General features: G+C 49.3%; 2 protein-coding genes across 3 annotated transcripts; one reads left to right on the forward strand and one right to left on the reverse strand.

Moving 5' to 3' along the window:
* The first annotated feature begins 1,638 nt into the window (after positions 1–1,638).
* On the forward strand, positions 1,639–10,452 carry fbxo34 (F-box protein 34). Of its 2 annotated transcripts, XM_039603417.1 has the most exons (4): positions 1,639–1,861; positions 4,615–4,814; positions 6,838–8,745; positions 10,121–10,452. In XM_039603417.1, exon 3 carries the CDS (start codon positions 6,845–6,847, stop codon positions 8,741–8,743), a length of 1,899 nt encoding a protein of 632 aa, XP_039459351.1. In that variant the 5' UTR covers positions 1,639–1,861; positions 4,615–4,814; positions 6,838–6,844; the 3' UTR covers positions 8,744–8,745; positions 10,121–10,452. The 2 variants fall into 2 exon arrangements, with proteins under 2 accessions (XP_039459351.1, XP_039459350.1); XM_039603416.1 differs by having other exon boundaries at positions 6,838–10,452.
* Positions 10,453–10,810: 358 nt separating this feature from the next.
* On the reverse strand, positions 10,811–14,998 carry jmjd7 (jumonji domain containing 7). Its single transcript, XM_031749693.2, has 9 exons — positions 14,545–14,998; positions 13,665–13,818; positions 13,332–13,470; positions 13,138–13,255; positions 12,293–12,349; positions 11,729–11,824; positions 11,575–11,651; positions 11,337–11,496; positions 10,811–11,222 (listed from the first exon to the last, which is right to left on the reverse strand). Exons 1-9 carry the CDS (start codon positions 14,591–14,593, stop codon positions 11,134–11,136), a joined length of 939 nt encoding a protein of 312 aa, XP_031605553.1. The 5' UTR covers positions 14,594–14,998; the 3' UTR covers positions 10,811–11,133.
* Positions 14,999–15,675: the final 677 nt, after the last annotated feature.

The raw sequence follows: 15,675 nt of genomic DNA on the forward strand, positions 1-15,675 counted from the left end.
TCCTCCTCTTCCGTAAGTTTGTTCACGTAAACAAGGAATGTTTTTTTACACATAACAACTGTTCATGGAGCTCCACAGGGTTATGTGCTGGGAACAACACTTTTAGAAAACACTGCATATTTTTCATTGCTGTGCAGATGATACCCAGTTTTATTTATCACATGACAGAAACTTTCAGCCTGCAGTTCCTCTAATGTCCAGCAGGGGCCCCAGCGGTGAGTCGTCCCTACAGATTCCCATGTTAAAATAAACATGTTTACAGCCTAATGTAAGAAACTGGTCCAGAGAAGTTTCCCCTTCATAACAACTACAGAGAGGAAGAATGGCATCGTGGCTTCAGAGGCTGGCAGCTTAGTTACAAGCAAAAGTTTTGGATTCACATTTAAATAAATTCATTTTGCTTCCATCCATTTACTTCAGCTTATCCAATTCAGGGGGGCCTGGAGCCCATCCTGGGTAATCATTCACATTCACACCTACCAGCGGTGTGGAACTGACTGTTGGAGGAAACCGGAGAGAAGCCGTGCAGACACGTGGGAAAACATGCAAACTCCACATAGAAAGAAATCTATGACGGATTGTCAGAGCTACATTCAGGAACAAATGTGTCCCTAGTACTCCTACATACACTCGAAAAAAATAGAATTACTTTAAAGTTAGCGTGTCAGCACAGCTCCGAGGAAGAGTTTAAGTTTACCTGAGTCATTTACAGAGGTGGCAAAAGTACAGACTCTCTTTACTTCTAATACATATAGATTTAAAAATATATATATTTTTATGGATGATGCACTGATCGGAGACCGCTTTTAATTTCATTGTACCTGCAACAATGACAATAAAGACATTCTGATTCTGATTAAAAATACTCCAGTAAAAGTTGAAGTACTGAAGCAACTTTTTCACTGAAGTAAAACTGAAAAAGTACGGCTCTGACGTGTACTCAGAGTAAGAAAGTAAAAAGTGGCTCCTTGAAGGACAATTCTACAGTTACAAAGGAAACTGAACCTTGTGCTGTACTAATATAATATGAAGCAATATTAGTACATGAGAATACAAATATTAATCCAATGTAATTCTGTACGAACTCAGTTTGAATCTGTTATGTAGGACACCCGCACTGACAGAGAATTTAAATAAATAACGAGTTTCTGTTGTCTAGATTACACAGTGTGACTTTCCCTCCACAGTTAAACAGACTGTGCACAGTCAGGGTCATAGTGGATTCAGTGGGTGGGGAACCCTAAGATCAGTGTAATGATTCAGTGTGGGGAAAACAATCACACTCACAATCATTTCTACTGAGAGCTGCAGAAGATTGTCTTGGTGTGCAGGCTGTGATCAGCGGACCTGCTGCTCTGGATGTACACCTTTGGTCTTTTGGGTAATTTCGGGTGAACTCCGTGGCTTTTCATCGAGTCAGTCTCAACACGTAAAATGTAAAACACGGTCCGTTTCTTGTGAGGTGCTTAGCACAGACACAGAACCCTGCTCGGATTCAAACCCGGGACCTCCTTGCCTTCGTGCCGTTGAGCCATCACCGTCCATACTGATGAAGGCCCTCTGGGTGTCGCTAAAACCGAACCTACATGTTGTTGATGCTCAGGACATGACTGCTACGTCATGACGCACAGCCGCAGGTTGACGTGCGCGTGCTCGGTCGGGAGCTCTACTATGTAAGTTAGGTGAGGAGCGCGCACCTCCGTGCTGCCTTTAAGCATTAAACAGTTCAAAAGTGGGTCCACGCACCGGCGAAGCGGAGCCACCGACAGTAGCTGGGCTACGGACAGTCAGGACATCCTGGACCGGAGGACTGCACCGTCTGCGGTCGCTGCCAGCGGACGGGCTCAGCTTCCTCCCTCAGGTCAGTGCGACCCGCGGCCTCTTCTCTCCAAGAGTCCGTGGCTCGGGGCCGCTGCTGGGTGTCGGTGTGCGGTGGAAACGGTCCGACCTCCACCCGCAGCGTCTCCTCCAACTTCCCCCGTGTTCTCCGGAGTGTCGACGTGCCGCTCCGTCCTCCTCTGCTCCCCGCTAGTTAGCTGCAGAGGCTAGCTTGTTAGCCAGGTGTTTAATAGGAGCGAGCGGCTGCAGCTAGTAGCATGCTAACTAGCGCTGCGGCAGCGAAGTTTGTTTTCGTGTAGCTCGGTTGTTTGTTTGTAAACAGTGCGCGGGACACTTTGTTTACTGAGTGTCCCGGTGATGGCGGCGGGTGTGGCGGAGCTCCAAGCCGCTCCCAGCTGGGTTACCGATGAATGTTCGTTGTTAGCAGGGCGGAGGCCCCGGAGGGTGGGAAGTTTACAGGCTGATAGCTGATAGCTGTTAGCCTCAGAGTGCAGACTCAGCAGCTGGCGGACGGTTTGGCCCGGGTCTGTCCCGGTCTGATCTGAGACTGAGCTAGATGTGGCTCTCACAGGGTCTAATGTTCTCGTGGTGGTTATAAAATCACTTTAGAAACACACTTTTCTCTAAACTCTGTCACACCCAGAGATGAGTCAGAGCCCACAAACACTCGGGTATCTCTCTGTGTGTGGACGTTATCAGCTGGTGTCTCTGTCTTCAGCCCGTGTAGATCACAGCATGTGAGTGAACGCCGTCTTTTCTCATTGAAACAGAGTTGTTGTGATCCTCGCTCCTCTTCAGGATCCTCGGGGTCCTCACAGGACTTTGAGCCTCTGCTGCAGAAACCATCAGGACCTTGTTCCTCAGCAGCTCGCTCCTCTGTTTGTCTTATACCTGACCACTCATATAACCTGTCAATGTGGTGCTTTCTTGCCTATAAGCGGACTTTAGTCTCAAGGGTGTCCTGGTTAAATAAATAAAAGAATCAGTGGCCTGAAACACAGACCTCTGTGATTCGTACAGGATGTTTTAGGCTCCTGATCAGTGACTCAGCACTAAAGATGCTAATGATTAATCACTGATTTAAAGAAGCTTTTAATTTGAAGGCTCAGGACACTGCAGAGTTACCGCAGTTTGACACAATTTATTTGGATTTTAATTGACTTTTTTTAGAGATGTCGTTCAGATTATTATCATGAATGTTACAAAAGTAAATGAGGTCACATGTCTGGGCTCTCCTGCTCACCCTGAAGGAAACAGGCATCTGACAGGCGGGGACACAGTTAGGACGCCGCTGAATGGACGGCAGCATGTCTTGGAGATGAAACCGTAGGCAGATGTTGGTGTTTGTTTATCTTTACCTTCACCCGTGTCAGATCACACCTGACGGCCTCAGGCTGCTGGATCAGTGTTCCATCAGGGGAAGGTGGAATATAAAAAACTAAAGTATCATCGTAAAATCCCCAAACAATCAATAATCTCCTGTTAACACAGAGTAAATAATGAGGCCTGCAATGCTTCAGCATACGCTCACTGTGTGTTCCTTAATCAGAGTCAGCATCTGGTTCAACAGCATAAACGAAGCTTTGAAACGATCCCTTTTTAGACTGCCTCGGCTCGTGTATTGATCCTGATCAGGATCCATGTCTCTGATTGGTTCACGTCAAACAAAAGAGAAGGAAGCTGCAGATCCAGCAGCAGGAGGTGGTTTCAGGAGAGGGAGGAAGAGGGAAATACCTCCACTCCACCCCAACCCCTGCTCGGGCTCCTCTGTGTGTGTGTGTTTGGTTAATCAGTCAGCTGATCGGTAATCAATCAGAATCTTTGACACTTGAAGGAACTGAGTCAAGTCGTCCTCTTTATTCTCTGCTATTGATTATTGATTGATAATCCGAGTCTGAACTGAGGAATTTTGTTCATTTTTAACAACAAAAATCATTAAAAGGATTTTTGATGATAAGAATATTTTTCAGCTCACTGTGAAAATGATGTATTAGAGGTTTTTATTTCAAAAATAGAAGAGGATTTATTTTTCATGGTAAAAAATAAAAATCGAATTATGTTTGGGCTCGACTTCCAACATGTCGAGCAGAAAAAGGTGAAAACAGGAGGCTACAGGACACCCCCAGTCCTGTCACACCTGTGCAGGTGAGCAGGTCCATGTCATTCAGTCCTGAACTCTTCCTGTGGTGGGAGCAGGAAGCACCTGCAGATCGTCTGAGCTGGGACGATGTGGCGGGAATTGATCAGCTATGAAGCTGTGAGGAGAAATGGCTGGTCACTAAACTCTCAGCTTTTATTTTGAAATATTTCCAGTTTCCTGCTTCAACAGCACAAACACACACACCAGTATGTACACGTATGTGTGTGTGTTTGTGCGCCTGTGTGTGTGTGTGTGCTGAACACACTGTGACCGGCTCCTTATATAGACAGAGAGGACAGAGCTGGCAGCTGATTGGCTGTCAGGTATCAGGAGCTGGTGTCTCGCTATAGACGCGAGCTGCAGGTTTCTCTGATGTACGGCGAGCTTTTACTGGAGGCTGTGAGCTCACTGCTGCTCCATGTGTCGTAAACTGACTTCTGGCCCTGCTGGTTCACTCCCAGTCCTCCCAGTCTGAGTCTGCATGTCTGATCCAGCTGTTGTAGAACATGTTTTCATTTCATTTTGAAGAGAAGAGCTGCTCACAGTGTGAGGATTATACACCTGGGCCGTGGCCTCAGGTGTGCATGTGTGTGTGAGTCACTGATGTGTTGGTGTGTGCTTGTTTTTTCCTGCAGGGTGTGTGTGTGTGCGTTCACATCCTGACTGCTGTGGAGACATTAGCGCAGGAGAAACGGCGTCTGGTTCAGCTTCCTGTGTGGGAGGAGTCAAGGCGAACGTCTGAGAAATGTGAAGCTGAAGGATCAGCGGAGCTGTCACTCAAATCAGTACCACGCCCCCCAGCACCACCACCGGCCAATCAGCACACAGAGTGGAGGTAAACGCAGTTAGCATTGTGTAAAAGTGACACAGAGAAACACATGAATACAACTCCCAAGATGCTGTGTGACAGATCAGAGCTCCGGGTTCTGATTCTGGATCAGTTTGTGTTCACCACACCAAAGTCCACCTCGGCAGCCATCTTGAAACACCACTGAGCGGCTGTTTTGAATCTAAAGACCTTTAAAGAGCTCACTGGGACATGAATACCTCAGAAACACAGCTGTGCCTCATCCCTCGCTGCCTGCGTGCGACCTCTGACCTCCGTGTGCTCCCAGTGTGTTTTATACCTGGCTCTGATTGGCCGCCCTGCTGCGGTTTGAGTAATCCTAATTGTTCCCAGGCGCAGTGCCGACGGCCTGGAAACCAAACTCCTCTCGCTCAGAAACCTTTCTGCAGCTCTTCTCGCTGTGGATGCGCGTCTGATTGGATACGAGTCGACTTCACTGCTACTGTGTTCAAACGGGCTTCGTGTTTCTGAGCACGGTTGTGTAACTGTTATGTGTTCGTACAAACACGCCTTTTTCACGGGTTACATCATCACTGAGGTCATCCTGCAAACCTGAAGCTCCAAGTCGGTCTTGCCTCTGTGAGCCGTCTCTGTAAGCTTCACGAGGTTATATAAACTCTGCGCACACGGGACACTTCACACAGAGCTGTCTGCACTGCCCGGCTGCTGTTTCCAGGGTTTATCCAACTTGATTTATAAAGCACTTTAAAGCAGCTTTTATCTGCTGGGAAAGCTGTTCTCATGGAGATGATGATGCTGCACCCTGAACGGCTGAGATGCAGGCGTGACAGGAAACTCTGCTGGTCATGTGACTGTTTGTCAGGTGACATGGCTTCACTGAAAACTAATAATGAGCGAGATCGACTTTATTTATCCCAAATGTTCAATAAACACAAAAAATGAAATGAACGGAATAAAATCTGAATAAATCAATAAAATCACTCAAAAAGGAAAAAATCCTCATTAAATTAAAAAAAACGTCCCTGTGAAGTAAAATGACTCATTAAACTCATTCAGACAAAATTAGACTGAAAGTTTCTCACTCTGTGTGTGTGTGTGTGTGTGTGCGCAGATGGTTTTATCCTCTCCAATAAATAACTGATCATTATCATAATCAGTGTCCTGAATAAACACGTCGCTCACACGCGAGTACATGTGACTGATGGCCGAGAGCATGAAGCTCTGAGGTTTCTTCCACATCTGTGCGGGCGTGTCTGCGGGCTCGCACCCAGCTGAGCGCTGAGGTAATGCTGCTGCACTGAGTCTTCATCATGATGTCATCCACCACCCAAAACGTTAAAAACATGTGTTTCTGCACATGCTCAGTACATGTGGTCAAGAAACATGAGGAGGTGGAGGGCAGTTGAAGAAGAGAAGAACCAAGGAGTCAAAATGATCCGGTTTAAACCTGCAGTTCCTGGGACGCCCACAGTGAGGCAGTGTGCACGCCAAAGGGAGTTGAACATGTTTGTTTTTGGTCTGTGCAGCTGACTTCCCCCTTCATATCAGCTGTCCCAGCTGCTGCCCCCCCCCCCCCCAAAAATCATAAGGCAAGAAGCTTTTCTTATTCGCTTGAAGAAGGAGAGTTACAGCAGCCATAAACACGCTTAGGAGTTTGTTCATTACTGAGGCGAAAAGGTGCCGCCTTCATCTGAAGAACAGGAAGTCTGTGGGCCTCCTCTTGTCCCAGTTTTACGAGCAGAGGTAAAGTTTTCCAGTAAAACCAGTGTGGCCCTCCCTCTGAGTCCCAGTGCGACTGATAAGGCTTTCTTCATGAGGAGGAGAAATGTTTACACCACGATCGGGTGATGAAATATCTGAGTCACCTCGGAGAGTGTCTGACCTCCTCTGATCTGAGACACACCCACAGACTAAAAGTCAGTCCCTCTAACTGACTTTTATTTTGATAATCTGACTGCCAAACATGTTGAGAGCTTCCTGGGGTCTTTCGATGAGTGATGAATATCTCTGTTGTGTTTTAATCATGTGACTTCTCTCTCCCTCCCCATAGGACCATCATGCACCTGAAGTCGTACCCGAAGCTCGTGCGCTCAGAGCTGCGTCTCAATGCATCCGGTGTTCAGACGGGGACACAGCGGAGCAGTCTGTTCGTGAGCCAGCAGGGGGGGCTGCTGAGGACGTACACTGGTAACCATGGGAGCAGCAGCCGCTTCCCATTCAGTGTAATCTCCACTAACACACTGCGATGCCCCACCAACGCCATTACCAGCAGCGTGACGACGCTCTGCCTCAAGACGCCATCCGGCACCACCCTGCGGCACCTGTCAGGCTGCAAGAACAACACGCCCAAACTGTTCCAGACTGCCGCTGAGGACGCCGACGCGCCGCTGGATGTCTGGACCGTCATCAAACCCGGACACGTCCGCGAGAAGATCGCCATCTTTGTTTCAGAGAGGGGACGAGAAGATGGTGCCGGAGCTGGCGAGTGTGCTGCGAACAACAGGGACAGGGCACCGGCGCCATGCACCGACTACAGCGTCGCGACGGGCCCGTCGCGAGCCGTGAAGGCAAAGGGCAGCTGGGATGAAAACTGTACCGCCAAACGGCGCCGCCGGTCCGGAAACACCCAAAACCTTCAGCAAGATCAGAGGGCTTGTGACCTCAGACCTGCTCCGCGGCACCCGGACTCTGCTCAGCAGTGTGGCGGAGAGCTGGGGACAGCAGAGGAGGCGGAGCCGAAGGTGTCAGTGGTGGAGATGGTGGCGTTTCTGGAGCAGAGAGCGAGTGAGCAGCAGCTGGACTCCAAACCTGTGCTCGCTCTCCAGAGGAGCTCCACCACCATCATGCTCTCCAGAGCCCTGCCCCCTGACCTCAGGGACAGCTCGGTGCACAGGGGGGAGGAGCCAGAAAGCATCCGAGTGTCAGACATGGTGGCGAGACTAGAGTCTGAGTGTCTGAGGCGGCGGACAGAGGGCGACCTGTCGCGCAGCAACAGCCTGCGGAGGACAGCGGGGCGTGTGCTGCTCGCAGCCGCCACAGGTCACAGCTCCACCCCCACCCAGCCTGCATCACCATCATCACCACCTGCAGTTCAGTGTCTGAGCAGGGAACCAGTCAGCTGTCTTCCTGCCTCAGCTTTGACCACGCCCCTTTTAGGTGAGCTGGTCAAGTCAGTGGAGGCTGCAGATGTGGAGAGGGAGCACACTGTAACAGAGACACACCTTAAGGCCCCGCCCTCTGAGTCTGAAGAGGAGGAGCCTGTGCCTGGCTTATTGTTTTTGTCTCCAACTCCTGAGAACCACAAAGACTCCACCCCCTCCCCCACGGACTCAGCACCCCGCCCCCCATGCCACAGAGCCACCTGTGTGCTTCAGCCTGTTAAGCCCTCCCCCTGCAGTCCTGACAGCCAATCGGAGAAGATTAGGAGGAGAGGAACTGAGGGTGCTGGCATAGTTAGCAACCCTGCCTCGGCGCCTCTGATGTGGCGTGCGTCGGCGTCGCAGGGCTTCCTGGAGAAGCGTCAGCGGCTGCAGCAGCTACTGGAGCCGCAGCCGTACCTGACGGCGCTGCCGCACCACCTGCTCGTCAAGATCTTCCTGCTCCTGCCGACGCAGAGCCTCGCCGCGCTCAAGTGCGCCTGCAGTTACTTCAAGTTCATCATCGAGAACTACGGCGTACGGCCCGCTGACTCGCTCTGGGTGTCAGACCCCCGTTACCGTGACGACCCCTGCAAGCAGTGCAAGAAGCGTTACGGGCATGGCGACGTGTCGCTTTGCCGCTGGCACCACAAGCCGTACTGCCAGGCGCTGCCGTACGGCCCAGGGTACTGGATGTGTTGCCATGGTGCCCGCAGGGACACGCCCGGCTGCAATGTGGGTCTCCATGACAACCGCTGGGTGCCGGCGTTCCACAGCATTAACGTGCCCATCTACCGCAGGAGTAACCATGACGACTGATTGTGAGTGTGTGACGGGCCGCAGAGGCTGCTTGTGCTGTTTGTGTGTGATGTCAGCAGTGTCCAATCAGAGCGCTTTCACGCAGGATGGCACGCCCACAAATCAAAAAGCCACGAAACTTTGAGCTGGATGATGTTTAGGTTAAAGATCTGGGCGAGTGGGCGGGGCTTGAGTCTGACAAACAGCCGTTTCGTCAGTGTAAATAAACAAACAGCTGCTGCAGCCATGATGCAATGGCAGGCCGGCGCTCCGTCAGATGCCGACAGATTATGATTATTCATTGCTGATCGATTAGATGTTTGAGCGTCTCCCTGCAACTGGCGGACCGCTGGCCTCGCGGTGCCCCCTGCTGCTCACCCCTCCCCCCACAGCCTCCATGTTCTGATCTGCAGATCAATATTGCTCACTGATCAGTGATCAGGTTTGGAGGAGGAGTCTCACCCAGGACTCTTCCTCGCTGGCTGGTTTCTGATCTCGTATTGATGAGGCTGAATTATCGATCGTATTTATTCAAATTCAACCTTTATTCATTTAGCTAGTTTTACAAACAGGAGCTGTACCTTCAAAATAATGCTGCGAGCCGTCTGACTTCCATTGTGATGTGACTTCCTTAATTAGAGCTAATTTGAGTCTCAGAGGGATTGATTGATCAAAAGGATCGAAATCCTGAACTTTATTGATCACGATCACCGACAGAAAAAAAACTTCCTAAACGTGGGTTTCCTTCAACTTTTAATTTGAAAACGGGAAGATAAGTAAACTGCTTCATGTTTTTGCAAAGATGTATGACCCGATAATCAGGTTTTTGGGGGGGCGGTTTTACACAGGAAGGGGTGGGCCTAACTGGTTAGCAACAGCTGAACTTTCAAAATAAGGGCACACAGAGTTATCTGATAGCAGTATCAAAGCGATGAGAAGTAAAAATATGAGTTAGCAGCTGTCTGTCTGAGCGGCGTTTGATTGGTGGGACCAGACCAGGTGGTCATCACGCATCTCGCCCCCTTGTCCCATTTCCTGTCGTCAAAAACTTATAAATATGTATTTTTTAAAAGAGATTAAACTCTATTAGTCGGAGGTCTGTGACGGAAATCCACCTAACACACCTCCACGTCTGCACCAATCAGGATGGCCAAACTTGTCCTCCTCCTCCCTCCCTCAGGGGCGGAGCCTAAAACAGATGCACGGTCAATGTTCTCTCTGAGGTCATGCACCAGTTTTTAAAGAAACTTTGTTTTATCACAGTAGAAGAAGTTTATTGATCATCATTACGTCTGATTGATTGGCCCAGCTGATCAATCAGCTGTTCAGGAATGATTGTGGGCGTGTCCTTGTTTTGACTTTTTTAAAATAAAATTTGGCTTCCTGAACTTTCTGCAGGTTTATCCGACCCTGTTATCCCTTTACTGATCGATCAGCTGATTGGCTTATTAAGCTTCATCTTTTTGATTCTGAGATGCAGAGGTTCCTGATGATCACGTGACTGATGGAGGCTGAGAGATGGGTGAGTGGGCGGAGCTTCAGGGGTCGACGACCTCTCTGTGCACCTTGTTTGTTTACATTTGAGTGTTTGTTTTTCCTGTGCGATCAGCTGATTGATAATCATTGATGAATCGAGCCCTTGAGCGTGGAGTCGGTGATTGAGAGTTTTAGAGTGTGTCGTTTGTCTGCTCCGTTTTTCTGTGCTTTAATAAAGAGCTTTTCTCATCGTTTACTGTCTGTGTCTTTCCTTCCAATGCACGCATGGCGGCAAAAGCACCATCAGCCCCCGGGGCGCAGCGGGACAGGAAGTAGGTGGCAGACGGAGATGTAGAAACAAAGTTGCTCCTACAGGAAGAACAAGGTTGTTTCTGTTTCAGGACATTCTTAAAGTTTCTTTATTTGTTTTCTATTTTAATCTTTTTCTCATCATTTAGTTTTCTGGGGAATTTATTTTTGTGATTCTTTTACTGTCAGGGCCGCGGTTTCTAAAACGCCGCTGACTCGTGTGTCATGAGCGGGAATGAGTTTAACTTTTTGAACCTCGAAGAGCATCCAGGGGGTGTTCAGGGAAAGAAACTCAGTCGGCAATTAAAACGTTAAATTCACACAGAAAGTTTGACTTTATTTTTATTGATCCGCAGCTCGTTCAAAGGCACTAACGGGAAGTGGAATCAATCCACTCCAGGTGAACTTTATTGATGAAGTTTTCAGTGACAGAACAATAAAGTTTATTGTTCTCAAAGTGAATAAAGAATCATGGGAAACCGTGGCTGAGCTGCTGATGACGACTCCAACGATGAAGGTGAGGAGCTTTAGTCAAATGTATTTTCTGAAAAACTATATTTAACCTGCAAACACCACAGGAACAAAACTTTATTGTACGGTGGCCATGTGACACTGTCGCTGTGATGTCACGTGGACCTTGTGACCTCACACAGAGCCTCCAGCAGCTGAAAGTAGTTGTACTTGATGTCGTAGTCCATGTCGTACCAGAAGTTCACTGCAGACGAAACGGGAGCGGACACGTTTAGTGTGAACGCCTCAGTGAGATCTGATCGTGTCTGTCCCTTATTGATCAATGAAAAGTGAAACACAGCGTGGTGCGTTCAGGTACCTGCGATGCAGCCGTGTGACTGCTGTACGTGGTGGAACCACAGCGACGGCAGGTACAGCATCTCTCCGGACTTCACGCTGCAGTGGAGCGGCCGTGCCCGCCGGTACTGCGGGTACCGCTCCAGGTCCGGGTTCAACGGGTCCAGAGGGATCCACGGGACCTGTGAGGGGGAGGGGGAGTCATGGAGGTCTGCTGTTTGAAATGAGGTGCTGAGACGTACAAGAAAGCCTGAACGCACCATCTCTGAGTCGCTCTGATCGATGACCTCAAACTCGCCGTCATCTCGCTGATGGTAAACGGCTGGTTGGTACAAACCTGTGGAGATAGTTACCATGGTTACCACAGGTGGATGGTTATTGCTGTAGAGAAGACCTGGTGGTTGCCGTGGTTACCATAGGGGATGAAGGGGCGGTCTGTAGGCGGCATCAAGGTGAAGTGTTTCTCTCCAGAGACGACGCAGTAAAGATTCTCGTAGTGATCTTTGTGCACTGGAACACAGGAACACGCATCAGCACGCTGCGACACGTGTGTGTGTGTGTGTGTGTGTGTGTGTGTGTTCGTGTTCCTTTCTAGCTATCTTTGTGAGGACCGAAATCTGCATTCTACTATACTTGTGAGAACCAACAGTCACTTGTGAGGACACACAACCCAGTCCTCACAAATTTAAAGCCATTTTTGAGGCTCAAAATGTGGTTTTAGTGTCAGGGTTACAATTAGGTTATGGTTAGGTTTAGGGTAAGGGTTAGGGAAACCATTATGTCAATGAAGAACCTCACTAAGATAGCTGAACGGGGTTTTGTGTGTGTGTGTGTGTGTGTGTGTGTGTGTGTGTGTGTGTGTGTGTGTGTGTGTGTGTGTGTGTGTGTGTGTGTGTGTGTGTGTGTGTGTGTGTGTGTGTGTGTGTGTGTGAGTGTGTGTGTGAGTGTGTGTGTGTGAGAGAGAGGCATGGGTCTCACTAGAGGTGATGGCGTTCGCCTCTCCGAGCCAAAAATTCACAGCGTCCGGTAACTTTCCTGAAAAAACAAGGGTAACAGTAAGATCAGCTGGTGGACAAACTGTGGGGTGGGTCCCCCTCTGGGTCACAGAGTTACTGCAGCAGGGACAACAGGAGAAACATGGAGGCAGTGTGTTATTCAAAAACGGGGGCGGGGGGCAGGAAACTTCCTGTTTCCTGTGGCTGATATTAAACAGTAATATGATGATTTATTTTCCTCAGTAATAAAAGCAGAAGCTGTTGGATCTGTTCCACTGAGCTTTTTGATTTAGTAATTGATTTTAATTTCATTCAATAATTATTATTATATCATAATAATTCAATTTCTTAGTGAAGGTTACAAATGATCTTCTTATGGCCTCTGACAGTGGACTCATCTCTGTGCTTGTCCTGCTAGACCTCAGTGCTGCGTTCGATACTGTTGACCATAATATCCTATTAGAGCGATTAGAACATGCTGTAGGTATTACAGGTACTGCACTGCAGTGGTTTGTATCATATCTATCTAATAGACTCCAGTTTGTACATGTAAATGGAGAGTCCTCTTCACACACTGAGATTAATTATGGAGTTCACAGGGCCAAGGAGCTGGACCTGTTTTCTCCCCAGAGGTGGAGATGGAGAGACAAGCTGACAGGAAACGCACTGAAACTGCTTCCTGTGAAGGTCACCGCCATCACGCTCACATCATTTTTACAGCCTGGATTGTGATGCTCTCGACTTCCTGTGATGAGCACGTTTGCGGATTCTGCGTATCTGTGAGCGACACTCTGATTGGGCAACATCGCGGACAGACTAACAGCTCACCGAGTGCCGTGCTCATCCAGGCGATGTGCGGCTCCACGTCGGCAGTGAGCTCGGGGAGCTCCTGCAGCAGGTTGGAGCACTGCCTCTGGACATAAAAGACTCCGCCCCCTTTGTCCACCTGTACATTCAATCAGGACTTTATTAGTAAGCCGGCGTTCATGCAGGGCCATTCAGACGGCAGCGTGGAGTCTCACCTTCCCCTCGATGATGTCAAGAACAGAGGAGAAGCTCATCTGTCTCTCTTCAGGCATCACGAATCGATCTCCGTTTACCGCATCGGCATAGCCATTCGGAGTCACTGCCACGCTTATGACCTTTGACCCCACCTTCTGCCTGCAGAGAAGAAAATGATCATGTGACATCTACACCTGAGGAGGAGCGCTGAGTGCCTTCGAGCCTGAAAATGATGATGCACGAGCTCCACAGTTCCTGGATATCTCTCTGTTATCTGGATGAACTAATCCTGACTTCAGTTATCAGGAGCTGACCTGTTACCATGGTGACAGGGGTGGGTGGGGCTTGCTTACCTCAGATAGTCAGGGCTCCACTTGGCCAGGGCTGGCCAGTGGCTGAAGGCGTTGCGGATGATGCAGGGCTTGTTTGGCGCGATCCAGTCACGGTGGAACTGCAGCGACTCAGGTGGCCCATCCAGGTAGGGCACCGATTGGTTCAGGTACAGCTCTGAAAAGTAATCAGTGATCAGCAATGCTGATTGATAAGCAAACACCTGAGATACATGGGTGGGTGGGGCACTGATGTCAGCATCAATCATTCATATTATAATCACGTGACCTTATTTCCTGTTTGTTCGGTAAAACTATGTGATCACACCTGTAATGACAGTCTGGAGAACTCTAAAGCCCCGCCCACATTTGTCGTGATTGGTCACGATATTCCAGGTTCACAAGCCGACACAGACCAGTAAGGACAGAAAGGGTCACCACGGCGAGACATTTAAGAAGCTGAAACCATGGAAACGAGTGAAAAACACACCTTACCCACCCATCCAGCAAAGTCTGCCCAGCAACAGGAGTCCCCGCCCCCACCTGTCTCCATAAAGACAACGGCATCACGTGACATAAAGCAGACGGCCAGAGAGCGTCTGGTTAGTTATTAATCTGCTGATAGGCGGGTCTGGAGTACTCGCTGTGCAAAAGTCCTGAGCCTTAAACCTTCATCTTTTATATAGAGTCTGTAGTTTTTATGACCCCTCCCCTCAAAGCAGGGCAGGTGTGTCACGTGTGTAATTCAACCCAACAGGTAAACATCAAACATTCAGCCCGATGACGAGCATGCGCAGTGAGCCGCTCTGAGTCGGATCTACTTTCTGTGGCAAAAGAAATAGTCCCAGAGCCGAAGCTGTCACCTATCTGTGATCAATGCTCGGATCGGTGCTGTGAGCCTCACCGTGAGCCTCCTGTGAACACTCGGCCAGTCGATTCCTCACTGCCTCCATCCTGCAGCTGACTGATTTAACGATCAGTCGATCGATGATTAGCTCCTCCCCTCAGCAGCGATAATAACTTTAAGTTTATCGTCAATACTGATGATCGCTTCCTTGCAAACAGCGTGCTGCCATGCTGCTTTGTTTACATCCATTGCGCATGCGCAGAGATTGAAGGTTCCGGCGCTGTTTGAGGTGAGAGCAGGTTTCCCCCTGCTGGCGGGAGGAGGGACTGCAGCAGCATGTAAGCAGTTATTGATCCAGAGCGTCGATAAATCCGCTGATCATGAACCAGATAATAATCAATCCATAAAATATTCAGTCCCAGCTGCTGCTCTGTGGCTCAGGCTGAGGCTCGCTGCCTGTTTGTGGTCTCAACACGATTAAAATCAGACACTTTAGTTCTACAGAAGTTCTCTGACGACTCTGCCATAGTCGGCCTCATCACAGGTGAGGACGACTCAGAGTACAGACAGTGGACTCTGGACTTTGTTGACTGGTGTCAGCAGAACCACCTGCTGATCAACGCCGGGAAAACCAAGGAGTTGGTGGTGGACTTCCGGAGACGCAGACCCACCACACCGACACCGGTGAACATCCAGGGAGTGGACATTGAGATAGTGGACTCTTATAGGTACCTGGGTGTTTACCTGAATAATAAACTGGACTGGAGCCACAACACTGATGCTCTTTACAGGAAGAGTCAGAGCAGACTCTACCTGCTGAGGCGGCTGAGGTCATTTGGAGTACAGGGAGCGCTTTTAAAGACCTTCTATGACTCTGTGGTGGCATCTGTCATTTTTTACAGTGTGGTATGTTGGAGCAGCAGTTTATCGGCAGCTGAGAGGAAGAGGTTGGATAAACTCATCAGGAAGGCCAGCTCTGTTCTGGGATGCACCCTGGACCCAGTGCAGGTGGTGGGAGACAGAAGGACTCTGGCCAAAATAACATCTCTGATGGACAGAGCCTCCCACCCCATGCATGGAAATGTTGCTGAACTGCAGAGCTCCTTCAGTGAGAGACTGCTGCATCCTCGATGCATGAAGGAGCGTTTCCGCAGGTCCTTCCTCCCTGCAGCTGTCAGACTGTACAAT

The sequence above is a fragment of the Oreochromis aureus genome, linkage group 19 (genome assembly GCF_013358895.1).
Source record: "Oreochromis aureus strain Israel breed Guangdong linkage group 19, ZZ_aureus, whole genome shotgun sequence".
NCBI lineage: Eukaryota > Metazoa > Chordata > Actinopteri > Cichliformes > Cichlidae > Oreochromis > Oreochromis aureus.

Bases quoted from the DNA above. Each gene is read 5' to 3' on its own strand.
- jmjd7 (XM_031749693.2), bottom strand. From the start codon at position 14,593: ATGGAGGCAGTGAGGAATCGACTGGCCGAGTGTTCACAGGAGGCTCAC. The intron at 13,256-13,331 runs GTGAGACTCCAC...TTGAATGTACAG, and splicing joins TTGACATCATCGAGGGGAAG to GTGGACAAAGGGGGCGGAGT. The intron at 11,223-11,336 runs GTACCTGAACGC...TTTCGTCTGCAG, and splicing joins GTCACACGGCTGCATCGCAG to TGAACTTCTGGTACGACATG.
- fbxo34 (XM_039603416.1), top strand. From the start codon at position 6,845: ATGCACCTGAAGTCGTACCCGAAGCTCGTGCGCTCAGAGCTGCGTCTC.